General features: G+C 38.1%; 1 protein-coding gene across 1 annotated transcript; it reads right to left on the reverse strand.

Moving 5' to 3' along the window:
- Window positions 1-244: 244 nt before the first annotated feature.
- Window positions 245-4,887, reverse strand: LOC133803192 (endo-1,4-beta-xylanase 1-like). The gene is made up of 8 exons (XM_062241167.1): window positions 4,483-4,887; window positions 4,266-4,328; window positions 3,469-3,827; window positions 3,209-3,368; window positions 2,753-3,105; window positions 2,492-2,669; window positions 1,810-2,346; window positions 245-1,586 (listed from the first exon to the last, which is right to left on the reverse strand). The coding sequence occupies exons 1-8, from the start codon at window positions 4,564-4,566 to the stop codon at window positions 459-461; spliced, it is 2,862 nt and encodes a 953-aa protein (XP_062097151.1). The 5' UTR covers window positions 4,567-4,887; the 3' UTR covers window positions 245-458.
- Window positions 4,888-14,410: the final 9,523 nt, after the last annotated feature.

Here is a 14,410-nt window from a genome sequence, read left to right on the forward strand (position 1 = left end):
TAATGTTAGGGTTTGTTGTGGAATTTTGAAAAATATCGGGTCATACATTATTTAACAAAAATTTAAAAGCATAGAATGTTATAAACTCAAAAAAATTATACATAAGTTTAACTTTTACCAAAATGTTGATTCTTATGCCCCAAATACCCCTCATAATTATTTTTCTAACAACCATTTAAACCAACTTTTTTTTAGGGAACCATTCAAACCACCTTCACCCATTATAACAATTATCACAAGAGTATTAAACACAAAAACAATATCTTTATTCCTTCATAAAATTACAATCAATAATCACACCATATGCTTTTCTTTTTCTTTTTATACACAAATCCATAAAAACTTCCCATCCCCACCACTTTTCGCTTTCCCAGTCTTTATATATCTATATATGTTTTTTACAGTGACAAGTATTATTTGACTTCCACATATGAATTTTGAAACCATGAAACGATTGTTCAAGCCTTTAAATCAATGGACACCACCAAGGGCGAGTCACCCTTATCATTTTCAACCACAAACGTCTTGACAACCTTCTTACCCCCAGTAACAACTTCCAATGCATAAGTACCATTGAACCCTCTAAATCCAAACTCCCCTTCGTCACCCACGTGCCCATGAGCACGTGACAACCACTCTTTCTTCAACTCAAGGTACCTCTTACCAGCCTCATTGACTTCCCCTTCAGCCTCCACCAAGTGAGAATTTTCCCTACTCATAAACAACTCCCAAAACCCCCATAGCATCACTCCCTCCACAACAGGGTGGGCATAGGCCTCTCGAAGCATCACTTCAAGATCGTCGGCCCGTATGTACTCATTCTCAGAGGACACGTCCAGTTCAGTGAACCAAATTGGAAGCCCAAGAATCCCAAGGTCGTCCAGAGCAGAACTTACAATGGGCCCAATTGGGCTATCAATGTGGCCTTGGATCCCAATACCACCAACAGGCGCACCTTGCTCTTGCAGGTCCAGAATATGTTGGATGTACTTCTCCGGACAGGATCTTGTGTCACACCCATCTTCCACGTGGTAATCGTTGACGAATAAGAGAGCTGAGGGATCTAATTGGCTGGCTGTCTTGAACATGCTCGACCTGATTTCTTTGCCTAAATGGTCTTGGTAAAATGAGCCGTGGAGCATTTCATTGTTGACATCGTAGTGTCTGAATTTTCCCTTGTAGCGAGTTAAGAGACTGCTGAGTCGGTTCTGGACAGCGGTTGATAAATCGTTCTTGTTCAGTGAGCGAATCCATTGTTGAACCGTGGCCTCAACTTCCCAGAAGATGCAGTGGCCTCGAGCCTCGATTTTGTTTGCCTGACAAAAGGCCAACATATCGTCCGCATCCTTGTAGTTGAGGCTACCTTGCTGAGGCTCGGTCCAGTACCATTTCAGCTCGTTCCCGAAGACGGCCCAGTTGAAGTTTTCCACGAAGAACTTCACGAAGTCCTCGTTGTCGATGTTTGACCGGCTCATGCACGATCCGAATGGGAAGCTGTTCTGGGTTTGTTTGACTTTGACAAATGCTCCATGCAGGTTTCCTGACTCCGCTCCAGAGAATTTAAGAATCACATCACGCTTACGAATCTGCAGAAGTAGTCAATAGAGATATATTAAAGAAAGGTTATATCTAATCCTATCAAATTGCACAAGCCTATTATGTTATCTGTAAGCTAAACAAAACATGACATATTATGTTAAGTATATAATGGATCAAATTGCACATCCTAATTCCAATATGTATTCAGAAACAAATTAAATTAATCTATTTGAAAAAGCTTTTATTAAGGAAAAGGTTGATATAAGTTACCAAATCAGTCTGCCTTCTCAAATGCTTAAACCTTGCTTCTCTGTCAACAGCAAAAATCTGAAGCCCAGCAAGCATAAACTCAACCCCAGAAGAAGGGCCCTGTACATAAACCATAATCTTGGAAGGCTGCTTCTCAATTCTAAATGAGCCACTAATTTCATGCCATCTGTCATCGTTGATTTCGGTTTGTCCCCCGTTGACCCATTGATTGTCAACGCCAAGGGCAACGTTGATATTCTGTGGACCAGTTGCACCAGAGCCAATTCGAACCCAAGCAGACACTTGGTATGTTAAGAATAGCTTGATTTTGTCAGTGATCATCTGAGCTGGCCCCATCCATGTCTGAGTTCGGTTCTTCACATGGATAAAACGACCACTTAATGGTTCATGAGCTCCAAGGGAGTCTCTAGCCATTGGAGGAATTATATGAGGTGAACCAGTTTCAACATTTAAGCTGCAGTTTCCAAGGCTAAACCACCCATTGGTACCATTAAGTAGACTGCTGTTGTCAATTATATTAACTCCAAAAGCTGGGTCCTGATCAATACAAAAAGCAAAAAACCAAATTGGTACTTCTTAGGACATGAATATATTGAAATGAGAAAGATATTGCTATAACGCAGTGTTAAAGATAAAACTATGCAAATGTGACGCAAGAGGAAAATTGAATTGTTGAACCAACCGCAATTACTGGTACAGGTGAAGGAGGGGCTTTCTCTGCATGCTTGACAACTAAACTATTGAGAAGAATATCAGTTCCTGAAGGAGGACCTTCTAAATAAACGACCACTTTTGATGGGGAGCCATTTAGAAGGAACTTTCCTTTCAATTGTGTCCAGTCCTTGTCTGTTGCCTGCACACTGAAAAAACCAAGCTTTTCAATGAGGGACTCATCATATCATACAGATGAATAAAGGATGAGAAGACTAAGCAGTATACTAACTTGGCAATTCCAATATATTGATCGCGTTGATTTGGTGTCTGGACCCATAAGGTGGCCCGCAAATCTGAACTTTTGACATTGTTACCAAATATGCGAACAATAGCAGTAACTTCATAAGCAAGCTTTCGCTGGACTCTTTCACTGATGTCCTGCTGAATTCCATGCCAATTCTGAGTGCGTTCAGTAGCTGAAGCGAAAACCTTTCCAGATAGTGGAACGATTTTTCCATCTCCCATAGAATCATGTAGAGCAATCTTGCAGCCTCTTCCAGACCAATTGTTCAAGCCATCCTCAAATGTTGGGTTAAGAATGATATTACCATCTCCAGCAGTGGTACATGCGCTGCTATCACCCTATCATCGAGTGAAAACATAATAACCCAAATGAAATTAACACATTCACTAAAGAGAAATAACTCTAGTGCGGAAGAAAAACTTGAAACCTATAATCAATTACCTCTGATTTTTGTGGACTTGTACAGGTAACGACTACAGATTTGATGAGTAGATCAACTCCAGGAGAAGGGCCTTCCAAATAGATGATAACCTTTTGAGGCATTGTCGACAATGAGAAAGAGCCTTCCAAGGTTTCCCAAGTTTCTTTTGACACAGAAGTTCTGTGTTTATAACAATCATTCAGACGAAATCTTCAACTTTTTTCTTTAAAAAATAAGAAGAAAAAATATCACAACATGATAAAAAAATAACATCCATTACCTTCCAACAAAACAATAGCTGGTCTTTGAATCTTGATATTCTAGCTTCAAAGTTGCCATGACATCTGCAGGTCCCTGAAGAGCGCCAGAGACTCCAACACAAGCAGAAACTAAATACGTGGAGCCTGGAGAAATTTCACGAGTGATATCTTGCTCCAACCCTTGCCAACATTCAGTACGATTCACAACGACAGCATACTTGCCAGCTGATTTTGCAGCCACTTCTTTTGAATCAAAAGAAGCAACAATGGCACTGCAGCTGTTAGCATGCCAAGAATGCAGCCCTTGAGAGAAGTCATGGTTCCGGATGATATTTGTAGCATGGCTGCTACTGGCACTGGTCATAATTTGGTCTACAATCTGAATGCAACACACCAAATAAATACCGAGACAATGCTAGTTCTTAAACTTACTCCTTTTGTGTCAATATAATTTTCCAAAAACAAAGCTCATTTCATGACTCATTTATCAGCTTCATACAGCAATTGTTATATGCCCTTGAATTTTTTGGCCATAGTTGTACTGTTTCACTTAGAACGGTATTGCATTATCTACGTTATTAGGTTACTAATAATTCTAAACACATACTTCTTCAGTTGCAAGCGAGAGTATTAAATTGCCAGTATGCTGCGCAGTGAGTACATTCTTAGTCTAATAATAGACAAGGGAATATCTGAACTTTTTAAACACTACTAGCCAAGCCAGAAAGCGAACATAACAAATGCAATAAAATATTAATTGGAAAAGAAAAGGAAACTTCTATTTGGGTGAAGGAATAAGTAAAATAAAATAACATACTTTTTCCTCTGAATTATCAGCGGTGTCGTTTTTGCGTAGATTCTCCATGGTTTCTTCGGATATCTAATCCCAAAAACAAAAATTCAAATTAGAAAGGCTTCTACCTAGAAAAAAAAAACGAAATGGGAAATGTGAAAAACAATACAAACAATTGGTTTTGCGTCTTGTTCGAACTAAAAAACAAAGAGCAAGGGAGTAATAGTAGTAGTAGTCGTACCGAGGAATGTTTTTGCTTTGAATGTTTGATCTTGAAGACTTGAGATGTGAACCATAGGGAGAGCTTCTTCATATATATATACATATATATATATATATACCAGAGCAGAACCAAAACCCAATTAAGTTTGCGAGTGAAGTCTACGAAAACTCAGGCTCTGTACGCCTGCCCAACCAACCAATCAACGCTGATGCCTAAAAGAACCCAATCGCTATTTGTCTGCGACTAATAGAAACAAATGGATCACCTTTTTCTTTCTATTTTCCTTTTTTGTAATTAATAAGGATTAGCCAATATTGAAAATCCTTCTTCCTTATTTATTTTCTGATTTTCCAAAAAATTTCCACTCTTTTAATTTTTTTTTTTTTTTTGCCACTTTGGGGAAGGCAAAACTCCAAGGCTTCTCCACTTTTGCTTTGTCTTGCAGGCTGGTATGCTTGAATTGAAATGAAAGCTTTAGATAGATATAGCTATTGTTTATGCTGTGTGTGTTTATTATTTTAGTTAACTCTATATCTGTACTTTTACGATTCCTTCCTTAATCTTTAATTGTAAGATATTACTGTCAATTGGCTTAGATCCCAGCAAATTAGGTACAACATAGGTTTTCAGCTCTCATTATTATAAGAAGACCCAAGTTCGGATCCCCATACATAAGAACTTGATTTGACCTTTGAAACAGTCCCTTTTAAATTGTGACCAACGTGAGAACGTTTAAGTAGTAGAGGTATTTTGAAACAACTAGTATTCTATGTTTTAACTAAAGGAATCTAGGCAGAAAGTAGTTGAAATGGATGTTGCTCTATAGCGATAGGCCTAAATTAAGCTGTTTAATCGGGTTCTTGCTCAATTGAAACATTAATCTGTAGCTAACAGAACAAACTTTTTTATAATAAACATTAAGTAACACAAGTGATTAGTCAATGATTTCCAACCTAACCGAGTAATTGTTAGACTATCAATATATAAGATATTCTAACCCAACTATGCAATACCACATAAACCACTGAAAAACATTGAAATGGACTCCAAGCCTAAGGTAGCTAAAAGGGTATGTTGATCTTGGTTTGTTGTTATGTAATTGGGTTTCTAGGGATTATGTTATTACGGAAAGGTAAATGAGACAAAAGAAGGAAAAATAGTCTTATTGAATTGATTAAAAAATATACAGAGTAGTGAGCAAATTTATATACAAGCGGAAGAGAGTAGAACAACCCAGCTATACATAACAAACTATTAACCAACTCAGCCTATATTCAGGGAAATAGTTTTTACAGGTAAGTATAATATTTAGACTCTATTACCCCCTTCAAGATGGACTGTATATATCATATAGAGACATTTTGGCAATATAAGAAGTGAGGATTGTAGATGGTAGAGGCTTGGTGAAGGCATCTGCAAGTTGTAACGCACTATTGACAGGAATAAGGCAGATTTTGGAGTTTTTGATCTTGTCCCTGATGAAATGGCAGTCGAGTTCAATGTGTTTGGTACGTTCGTGGAAGGTAGGATTGTTGGCGATGTGGATTGCTGAATGGTTGTCACAATAAATAAATGTTGGATTGTCTTGTGGTATGTGAAGGTCGTGAAGGAGATATTGCAGCCATGTGATTTCACTACTGGTGGCAACCAATGCACAATACTCACCTTCAGCTGAACTCTTAGAGATGATGGGTTGTTTCTTTGTTCGCCAAGAAACAAGGCAGTCACCGAGGAAGACGCAAAAACCAGTGGTGGAGCGTAGTGGGGCAAGAAGCCCAATCTGAATCAGAAAAACCCCGAAGATGTAACGAGGATTTGGCTGAGTATAAGAGTCCTTGGCCTGGACTTCCCTAAGTACCGCAGTAAATGGTGGACTGCTTGGAGATGTGGAGTGCGAGGAGATGCCATAAATTGGCTGAGATTGTTGACAGCGTAAGTGATATCAGGTCTAGACAGTGTAAGGTAAAGAAGCTTGCCAATAATTTGTCGATATGAAGAAGGATCTTCGAGAGGTTCCCCTTGTTGATCATCGAGCTTGATGCGGGGATCCATTGGCGTTTTGGCGGGTTTACTGCCAGTGTACCCTGTGTCGGTTAGCAATTGGAGTGTGTATTTCCGTTGAGATAAAAAGAGTCATTCCTGTCCTCGAGCAATTTCAAAGCCAAGGAAATATTTGAGAGGACCTAAGGCTTTGAGGGTGAACTTGCTGTTGAGAGAATCTTGAAGTTGATGTAGGAGTGAAATATTGGGACCAGTGATGATGATGTCATCCACGTACACAAGTATGGCAATGAAAGAGTTGTTGCTGCCTTTGGTGAAGAGAGTATAATCAGCCTGTGATTGGGTGAAACCTTCCTGGAGTAGTGCATCAGAAAGCTTCTGATACCATTGTCTAGATGACTGTTTAAGACCATAAATAGACTTGTGAAGTCTGCAAACCAGATCTTTATCTGCACAAGTAGAAGTGGGTAAAGTTAGTCCTTTAGGTAAAGTCATGTAGACTTCCTCATGGAGATCTCCATTGAGGAAGGCATTATTAATATCAAGTTTGAGAGTATGCCATTGTTTAATGGTGGAAATGGAAAGTAAAAGTTTGAAAGTGACCATCTTGGCCATAGGAGAAAAAGTATCAAAAAAATCCAATCCTTCTTGTTGGGTGTATCCTTGAGCAACGAGACGAGCTTTGTGTCTCTCAACTGAACCATCACTGTTGTATTTTATCTTATATACCCAGCGACAGCCTATGGCTCTTTTATTTGGAGGAAGGGGCACAACCGTCCATGTCTTTTTCTTGAGTAGAGCCAATAATTCAGTTTACATTGCTTGATTCCAAACATCGTATTGAGCAGCCTGTTTGTATGTTGTGGGTTCAAGCTGAGCTGTCACTGCAAGAATAAAAGATCTATAAGAAGTAGAGAGATTAGTATATGATAAAAAAATTTGTATAGAATGAGGAGTAGAGGATTGGTCTTGGATGGTTGAGTGACACTCATAGTCACGAAGATAGCTAGGCGGTTTAGAGGGTCTGCTGGTGCGTCTAAGAACAACTGGCGGATCGTGGTGTTGTTGTGGGGAAGTTGTATGTTGATTTTCCTGTTCAAGATCAGGTGGAGGGACAATAATGTTGTCATTGTGAAGAGGAGTGCTATCCTGTAATGAAGTGTTAGTACCAGAAGTACAAGGAACAGATAAAGGAAAATCACTTACTGGTGTATGAGAAACATGAGAAGAGGGAAAAACTATGTTAGAAAAAGGATCAATATTACGATCATTAGTATGCAGTTTATGAAAAGGGTATATCTGCTTGTGAAACACAACATTTCTGGATATAAAAATTTGTTGTGTGTTTAGATCATATAATTTATATCCTTTTATTCCATGAGGGTACCCTATGAAGACACAAGTACGGGCTCTTGGAGCAAATTCAGTTCTATGTGTCGTGAGTGTTGATGAGAAAACAAGACATCCAAAATTTCTCAAGTGGTCATAAGTAGGTATTTTATCAAACAAAAGTTCATAAGGTGTTTTATTTGCCAAATTAGGAGTAGGGGTACGGTACGGTTTATATGATAAACCGCTGTCATAATGCAATCTGTCCAGAATTTTATTGGCAAATTACTTTGAAAATAAAGAGCTCTAGCAACATTTAGGAGATGTTGGTGTTTCCTTTCAGCTGTAGCATTTTGTTCAGGAGTTTCAACACAAGTAAATTCATGTAGGATGCCAAAATCAGCAAATAAATCTTTAAAAATTAATTCAGGAGCATTATCATATCTGAAACACTTAAAAACACAATTGAATTGAGTTTTAACATAAGACATGAATTGACGTATAATATGTTGAGCATCAGATTTATGTTTCAGCAAATATATCCAAGTAAATCTAGAAGCATCGTCAACTAAGGTGAGAAACTATCTATAATTAGAGTGAGAAGGAATATGGTAAGGTCCCCATATGTCACAATGGATCAAATCAAATTTGTGTTGAGCAAAGTTGTTGTTATTTGAAAAGGGTAATTTTCGCTGTTTTGCTAAAGGACAGATGTAGCAAGGAGAATTCTTATGTAAAACATGCATATTACAATGGAAATTATTACTAAGTAAAGCTAGGCGTTTGTGAGATGGGTGTCCAAGCCGTGAGTGTCGTATATTAGTAGAAACAGTGAGAGTATAGGTAGGGACAGGTGAGAGATCCAACATGTAGAGGCCATTGTTGTTATTACCCTTGCCAATCACTTTCTTTGTGTGTGATTCCTGGATATGAAAACTGTCAGTATAGAATTTAAACTTAATGGACTCATTGGTAGTAAGACAGCTTACAGAGAGTATATTGAACTTGAAATGAGGCACATAAAGAACATCATTTAGAATGAGTTGTTTGGTTAAAGCAACAGTACCACTGTGATGAACTAGAAATGATTCATTATTAGGCAAAATCAATCTTGTAGCTGATACAGAACAAACAAACTGAAATAGCTTGATATTATTGCATATATGCCTTGTTGCTCCTGAATCGATAATCCAAGATGTATCTAGAGGAGCAACAGTTTGAGTAGTTAAAATCATACCTGTATTACCTGTGGATGGACTAGTATCTGAGATAGACATGGGTGGTTGTTGAGTAGCAAGCAAGTTGAGAAGCTGCTGGTATTGTAGTGCATTTAGTTGAGGTAGGAGAGTATGATTGTCGCCAGTCGTAGTGTTGGTGTCGCTGCTGATGCGGACCTGATTTGCAGCCGCTTCATTGGATTTATTTTGTTTGTTGTAGCCTGGAGGGTATCCATGTATCTTGTAGCATCTTTCCACAGTGTGTCCATGAATGTTACAATGAGTGCAGAACGGTCTCCCCTTCTTTTGTGGATGATATTTTGGCCCTTGATATACTGATCTAGTAGAGGTAGGCTTGTTTCCTTGGAAGGCAAATGCCATGGTAGCTGTAACGACCCAAATTTGCTAATCGGGCTTAGGGCCTTGATTAGTGTGCCTGGAGGGCAATAAATGATTTAATATGCTAATATGTGGATTTATGTGAATATATGATAATGATGCATGTTTAGTTGAGTTAAATGTTCATGTGGGCCACATCAGGGTATTAGGGGCATAAATGAGATAGATGTGATACATGTGATAAATGCTATATATATATGTGATATGTCTGTGGAGCACGATCCGAGAGAGTCTTGGGGAGCGGTTAGCCAGAAAGTCACAACGGGGTTGAGAATCTGACTCGGGGCGAGTCGAGGGATAATTTGGGTATTTGATATATTATGGGGTTATTGTGACGCCCCACGTCACTATGGCTGCTTTCTGGAATGACGACTGGCCCTACAAACCAAGACAAGTCTTTCCAGCGTGCTTTGTCCTCACTCGCACACTTCCTGGGAAAACTTCCCAGGAGGTCACCCATCCCTAGATTACTCCAGGCCAAGCACACTTAACCATGGAGTTCTCAAGTGATGGGCTACCGAAAAGAAGATGCACCTTCAACTGTGTAGTCCCATACCTACACAGTCTTAGAATCATTACACTTGACCTTCCCCAGGCGGTGTGGGATTGCACAGCTTACCCGGTCTTTCCCCTTACGGATCACGGGATTCTGACTGTCACAGTTATCGAGTTAAGGAAATAAATATTTGGAGATATGTTTGAGGATAGAATGTCTAGGAGGGAATATTGGAGAAATTTACCATTTTGCCCTCGGGGACGTTTTGGTACCCCGAGCCTTGAGGTAACCACATAGACTTAAGTTAAATAAACCAAAACTTAGAATTGTGTAGAGCATTCAGAAACTGACTCTTTCCCTTTCTCTCTCTCGAGGTGGTCATTCTTCTTCTCTCCATTTGAAGATTGGGAGCATTCTTGGTGGAATCAAGAATAAGGTCTAAGGAGTTCAGCTGGGAATTTAGGGAGCTTGGAGCTTGGAACATAAAGGGCTAGTTCTAAGGTTTAATTCAGTAAGGGGTAAGCTTAAATTATAAAGATTATGTGTAGAATTGCAGCTGGTTTGCTAGAGTTTGCATGTTAGTTAAGTTTGGATTGTTCTTGAGTGTTTTAGTTGAGTTTTGGAGCAGATTTTTAATGGGTTTTTTATGTTGATATTGAGCTGGTATGTTGTGTTAATTATCAGGGATTGCTAGCTAAGTTTCAGGGTCAATTGGCTTGAGGAAATATAGAAAATTGGTGAAGAATTCTGGGTTTGGAGGTGAGGGCTGCGGCCCTAGGAGGGGCGCACCGCGGCCCATGCGCGCGCGCGGCCATGGGAGGCCGAGAAGTTCATGCGCGCCGCGGCGCTTGGTGTGTGCATTGCGGCCTGTGCGTGTTGCAGGGTAGTGCTAGCCTCTGTTTTGAGGCTAGCCGCGGCACCTGAGGGTGGGGTCGCGGCTCTTAGTGCCAGTTTGTGTTTTTAAGGGTGTTTAAGCTTGGGAATTCAATGGTTAAGGCTCGGGATGGATTTTATCACCCGGATTGATGGAATTCAAGGTCCCGGAGGTTAGGGTTATGGCTCGAAGATATTTAATGAATTAGAACTTGATGGATGGATATTGTTAATGTGTTGTGACTAGGGTTTCGGCGAGGCTCAAATTAGAGGACTGTGCTCGGGACGTCGGTGCTCAGAAAGCTTGGGACTCAGGTAAGAAAACCCTTGTTCCCATAGAGCTTGTATGCAGGGCTGAGCCCAATGCATTTAAACTGCAGGGCATAGCCCTTTATCTGAATTTGCTAAAATTCTGTACTTGCTTGCTATGCTATAAATGTTATTATGTGAATGTTCGGCAAGAGTCGGGAACGGTGTAGACCGAGAACGGCAGGGGCCGTGTAATATCCAACATTTTCATAATACATTTATTTATTATAAATCAAAGTTTTAATACATAAAATGTACAACTTTACAAATTTAAGAAATAGTAATGGAAAAATAGTGTTTAAAATATGATTTTATGTTTTTAATGAGATTAAAGAAAGAGAAACTTGAGTAGTCAAGTATTGGACCCAAATGTCATATAATTTTAATTGGGGATTTTTATAAAATTAAGAAAGTTTGGCTAAAGGGCTTATTTGAAAAGAATTTTAGTATTTTGGGTCCAAGTGTAATTTTTAAAAATAAATAAATAAATAAATAAAATAAAAGGCTTCAGCCTTTCATTTTACCCGAGCCCCTCTCTCTCTCTCTCTCTCTCTCTCTCTCTCTCTCTCTCTCTCTCTCTCTCTCTCTCTCTCTGCGTGTTACTGTTGCCGACGACGCAGGAGTACTTTCCGGCCACCATTTTTAGCCACGCGCCGGACCGTTGGATTCAGAGGCCTCCGAACTATCGACCCACGCGGGAATCTAGAGCTCACTCGCCGATTAAACGCCTCAACCACTCGATTTAAGTTCGGCCACCCCGCGACTTCAAAGTTGCGATTCGGCCACCTCGGGCATCCGTTTGCCGATCCGTCACCACCATCGTGCTCCTCGTGTTGTGGGCTTCAAAACCCAATAACTTGTTCCTACATCTACCATAGTTGGGTGGTGGGCCCACCACGAGCCACCGCGATCCACCGTAGACCGACGGTCGAAACTTAGTGTTCGAGGTTCCGAAGTACGTTTTGAGTCTCAGAAAATCATCGTTTGACTTATTGTGGAACCCGATCATTTTGGTATAATTTCTTTAACCTATATATTTTGATTTAATTGTGATTGATTAGAGTAATTGTTATTATGTGTATTTATGGTATATAATTATATATTATTGATATATGGAATATTTTCTGTAATTTACTGGCTGTCTGGGATTATATATATTTTTGATACAGGTTTTGATTTTGGAATTGTCCACTTTATAGCCGTTGTGCTGTCTAATTTTCTAGAAAATATTAGATATTAAATCAAGTATAAAAATACATATTTAATTGATTTTATATTAATATGGAAATTATTATGATTAAGTAATTTTAATTATTATTGTTATTATTTTGTTAAGTAAATCAAGAATACAGATTCATATATATATATATATATATATGAAAAGTATGATTTATAGTAAACCTATTATCTAACCATTATTATTGTATATTAATATTTGAATATTAAAATAATATCAAATATTAGTTTCCTACAGTTATTGATATTTGTAAGACCAGTGAAGTTTGGAGAAAGTATATTTATTATATCACTGGAATTGATATTATGACTAACTAATAATAATATAAATATTTATATTTATATTATTATCATTATATTGATTATTACAACTTTATGTTACAAATATGATTTCTTTTATAAAATGACTATTTGAATATATACATCCATATACGTATTGCTATTGAAGTATTTTGTTATTAATATCGAAATAAGTTTAATTATAGACGATAATTATTATTGTTGTTAGGATTATAATTATTATTATCATTTATATAGTTTCTGGTATGATTAATATACACTATCAATAGTGTATATTTACGGATTAGATAGAATTTAATAAATTATGTGCCTTGAATAGGATTTGTATGGATTTGATTGATTGACTCTTGGTGAGCCGTTTTAAAATAAGCTAAGGACCTAAGGTAAGTAAATCTCACCTTTTGTGCTTAAGTGTAAGATGCATGACTACATTGATTGTGTACATCTGATGAGTTAAGTATGGTATGATGATGATGCATATGATAAGTATGTGAAGAATGGTTATATGAACACCATAAGGGTGTTGTGTGATATGTAATTGATGAATTCTGTGATATGTGAAAGATGTCTTACTTGGTTAAGAATGATATGAATTATGTGCAAGTATGTGTTCTTATGTTGATGGATATGTGGATTACTCTATGTTCATGATTTGTTATATGTTATGATATATGAAGCGTTTAAGTTTTTAGGCTGGAAACCTTAGACCTGAGCCATAGCTCTACGTTAAGGTATAACAACGCCACCAACCCAAAGCTTCATGTATTATGACTAAAGATGTTTTGAGTTATATGAGATGTGATACAATGCCTTGATTGAATACCATCAACATCAGTCATGAACACGAACATTGGCATTTCAGCATCAGCATGTATGCATGGCATGTACAGTTATGTGATATAAGACCATGCATATGAATATGAGAAAAGTTATGAAATGTCTTGAAAAGTCTTATGTAAAGTTAAACATTTTAATGACACAAGGCTTAAGCAAAGTGATAATAAGATGTTTAAAAAGGGTGCCACTGTTTTGATGAAGCAATCAAGTAAGTTCAGTAAAGAAGACGGAAGTCTATAAGACTTATAGTGGCTGCCCACTAGTGTGGGCTAGGTCAGAGTTGACCATTCAGATATGTTTGCCATGTTTCCGTCTTTCTCCTCCATATGTGTAATAAGTATGGCAGCTATGGCAACGATGAAATGAGCGTTATGATGAGCCTAGCTGAGATGATGGCTAGCCGGAGCAGAACCCATGGGATTCTATATGATATGTGTAACAAGCCCTGCAGGCATTGGCTGAATCAAACAGTGTGCACAAGTGATATTGGGCCCATAAAAATGTGAAACTAAAAGAAAGAGCATAAAAGTAAAGTTTGAAAGTGCATGAGCAATAAATGAAATGCATAAGTATATAAGTCAGCATATTAGTATATGTGCACTACAAACTCACGACATTCATGTGTATGTGTATGCATGAGATTTGCTTACTGAGCGTTAGCTCATTATGTTATTTTCCAACATTTTTCCAAGTGTGGCTTTAGCTGTTGAGCAACTTGTGGAGCACGGACTCAGTAGCAATGCAATAATGGTTTAGAGTTTTCATATGGCTGCCTTAAATTTAAAGTATTCATACGTGTAATAATTTCTTCTAATAAGTTTATATAAAAGTTTAAATTTTTCTGTATTTCTTCGTATCATTTTATTTAATTCTTTTGGTCAAGTGCCTTACATACTCGTAAACCCTAGAATTACGAGTATGTGGCAGACGTACCCTACCTTAGGGACGT

This window comes from Humulus lupulus, chromosome X, assembly GCF_963169125.1.
Source record: "Humulus lupulus chromosome X, drHumLupu1.1, whole genome shotgun sequence".
In the NCBI taxonomy this organism is placed as follows: Eukaryota; Viridiplantae; Streptophyta; class Magnoliopsida; order Rosales; family Cannabaceae; genus Humulus; species Humulus lupulus.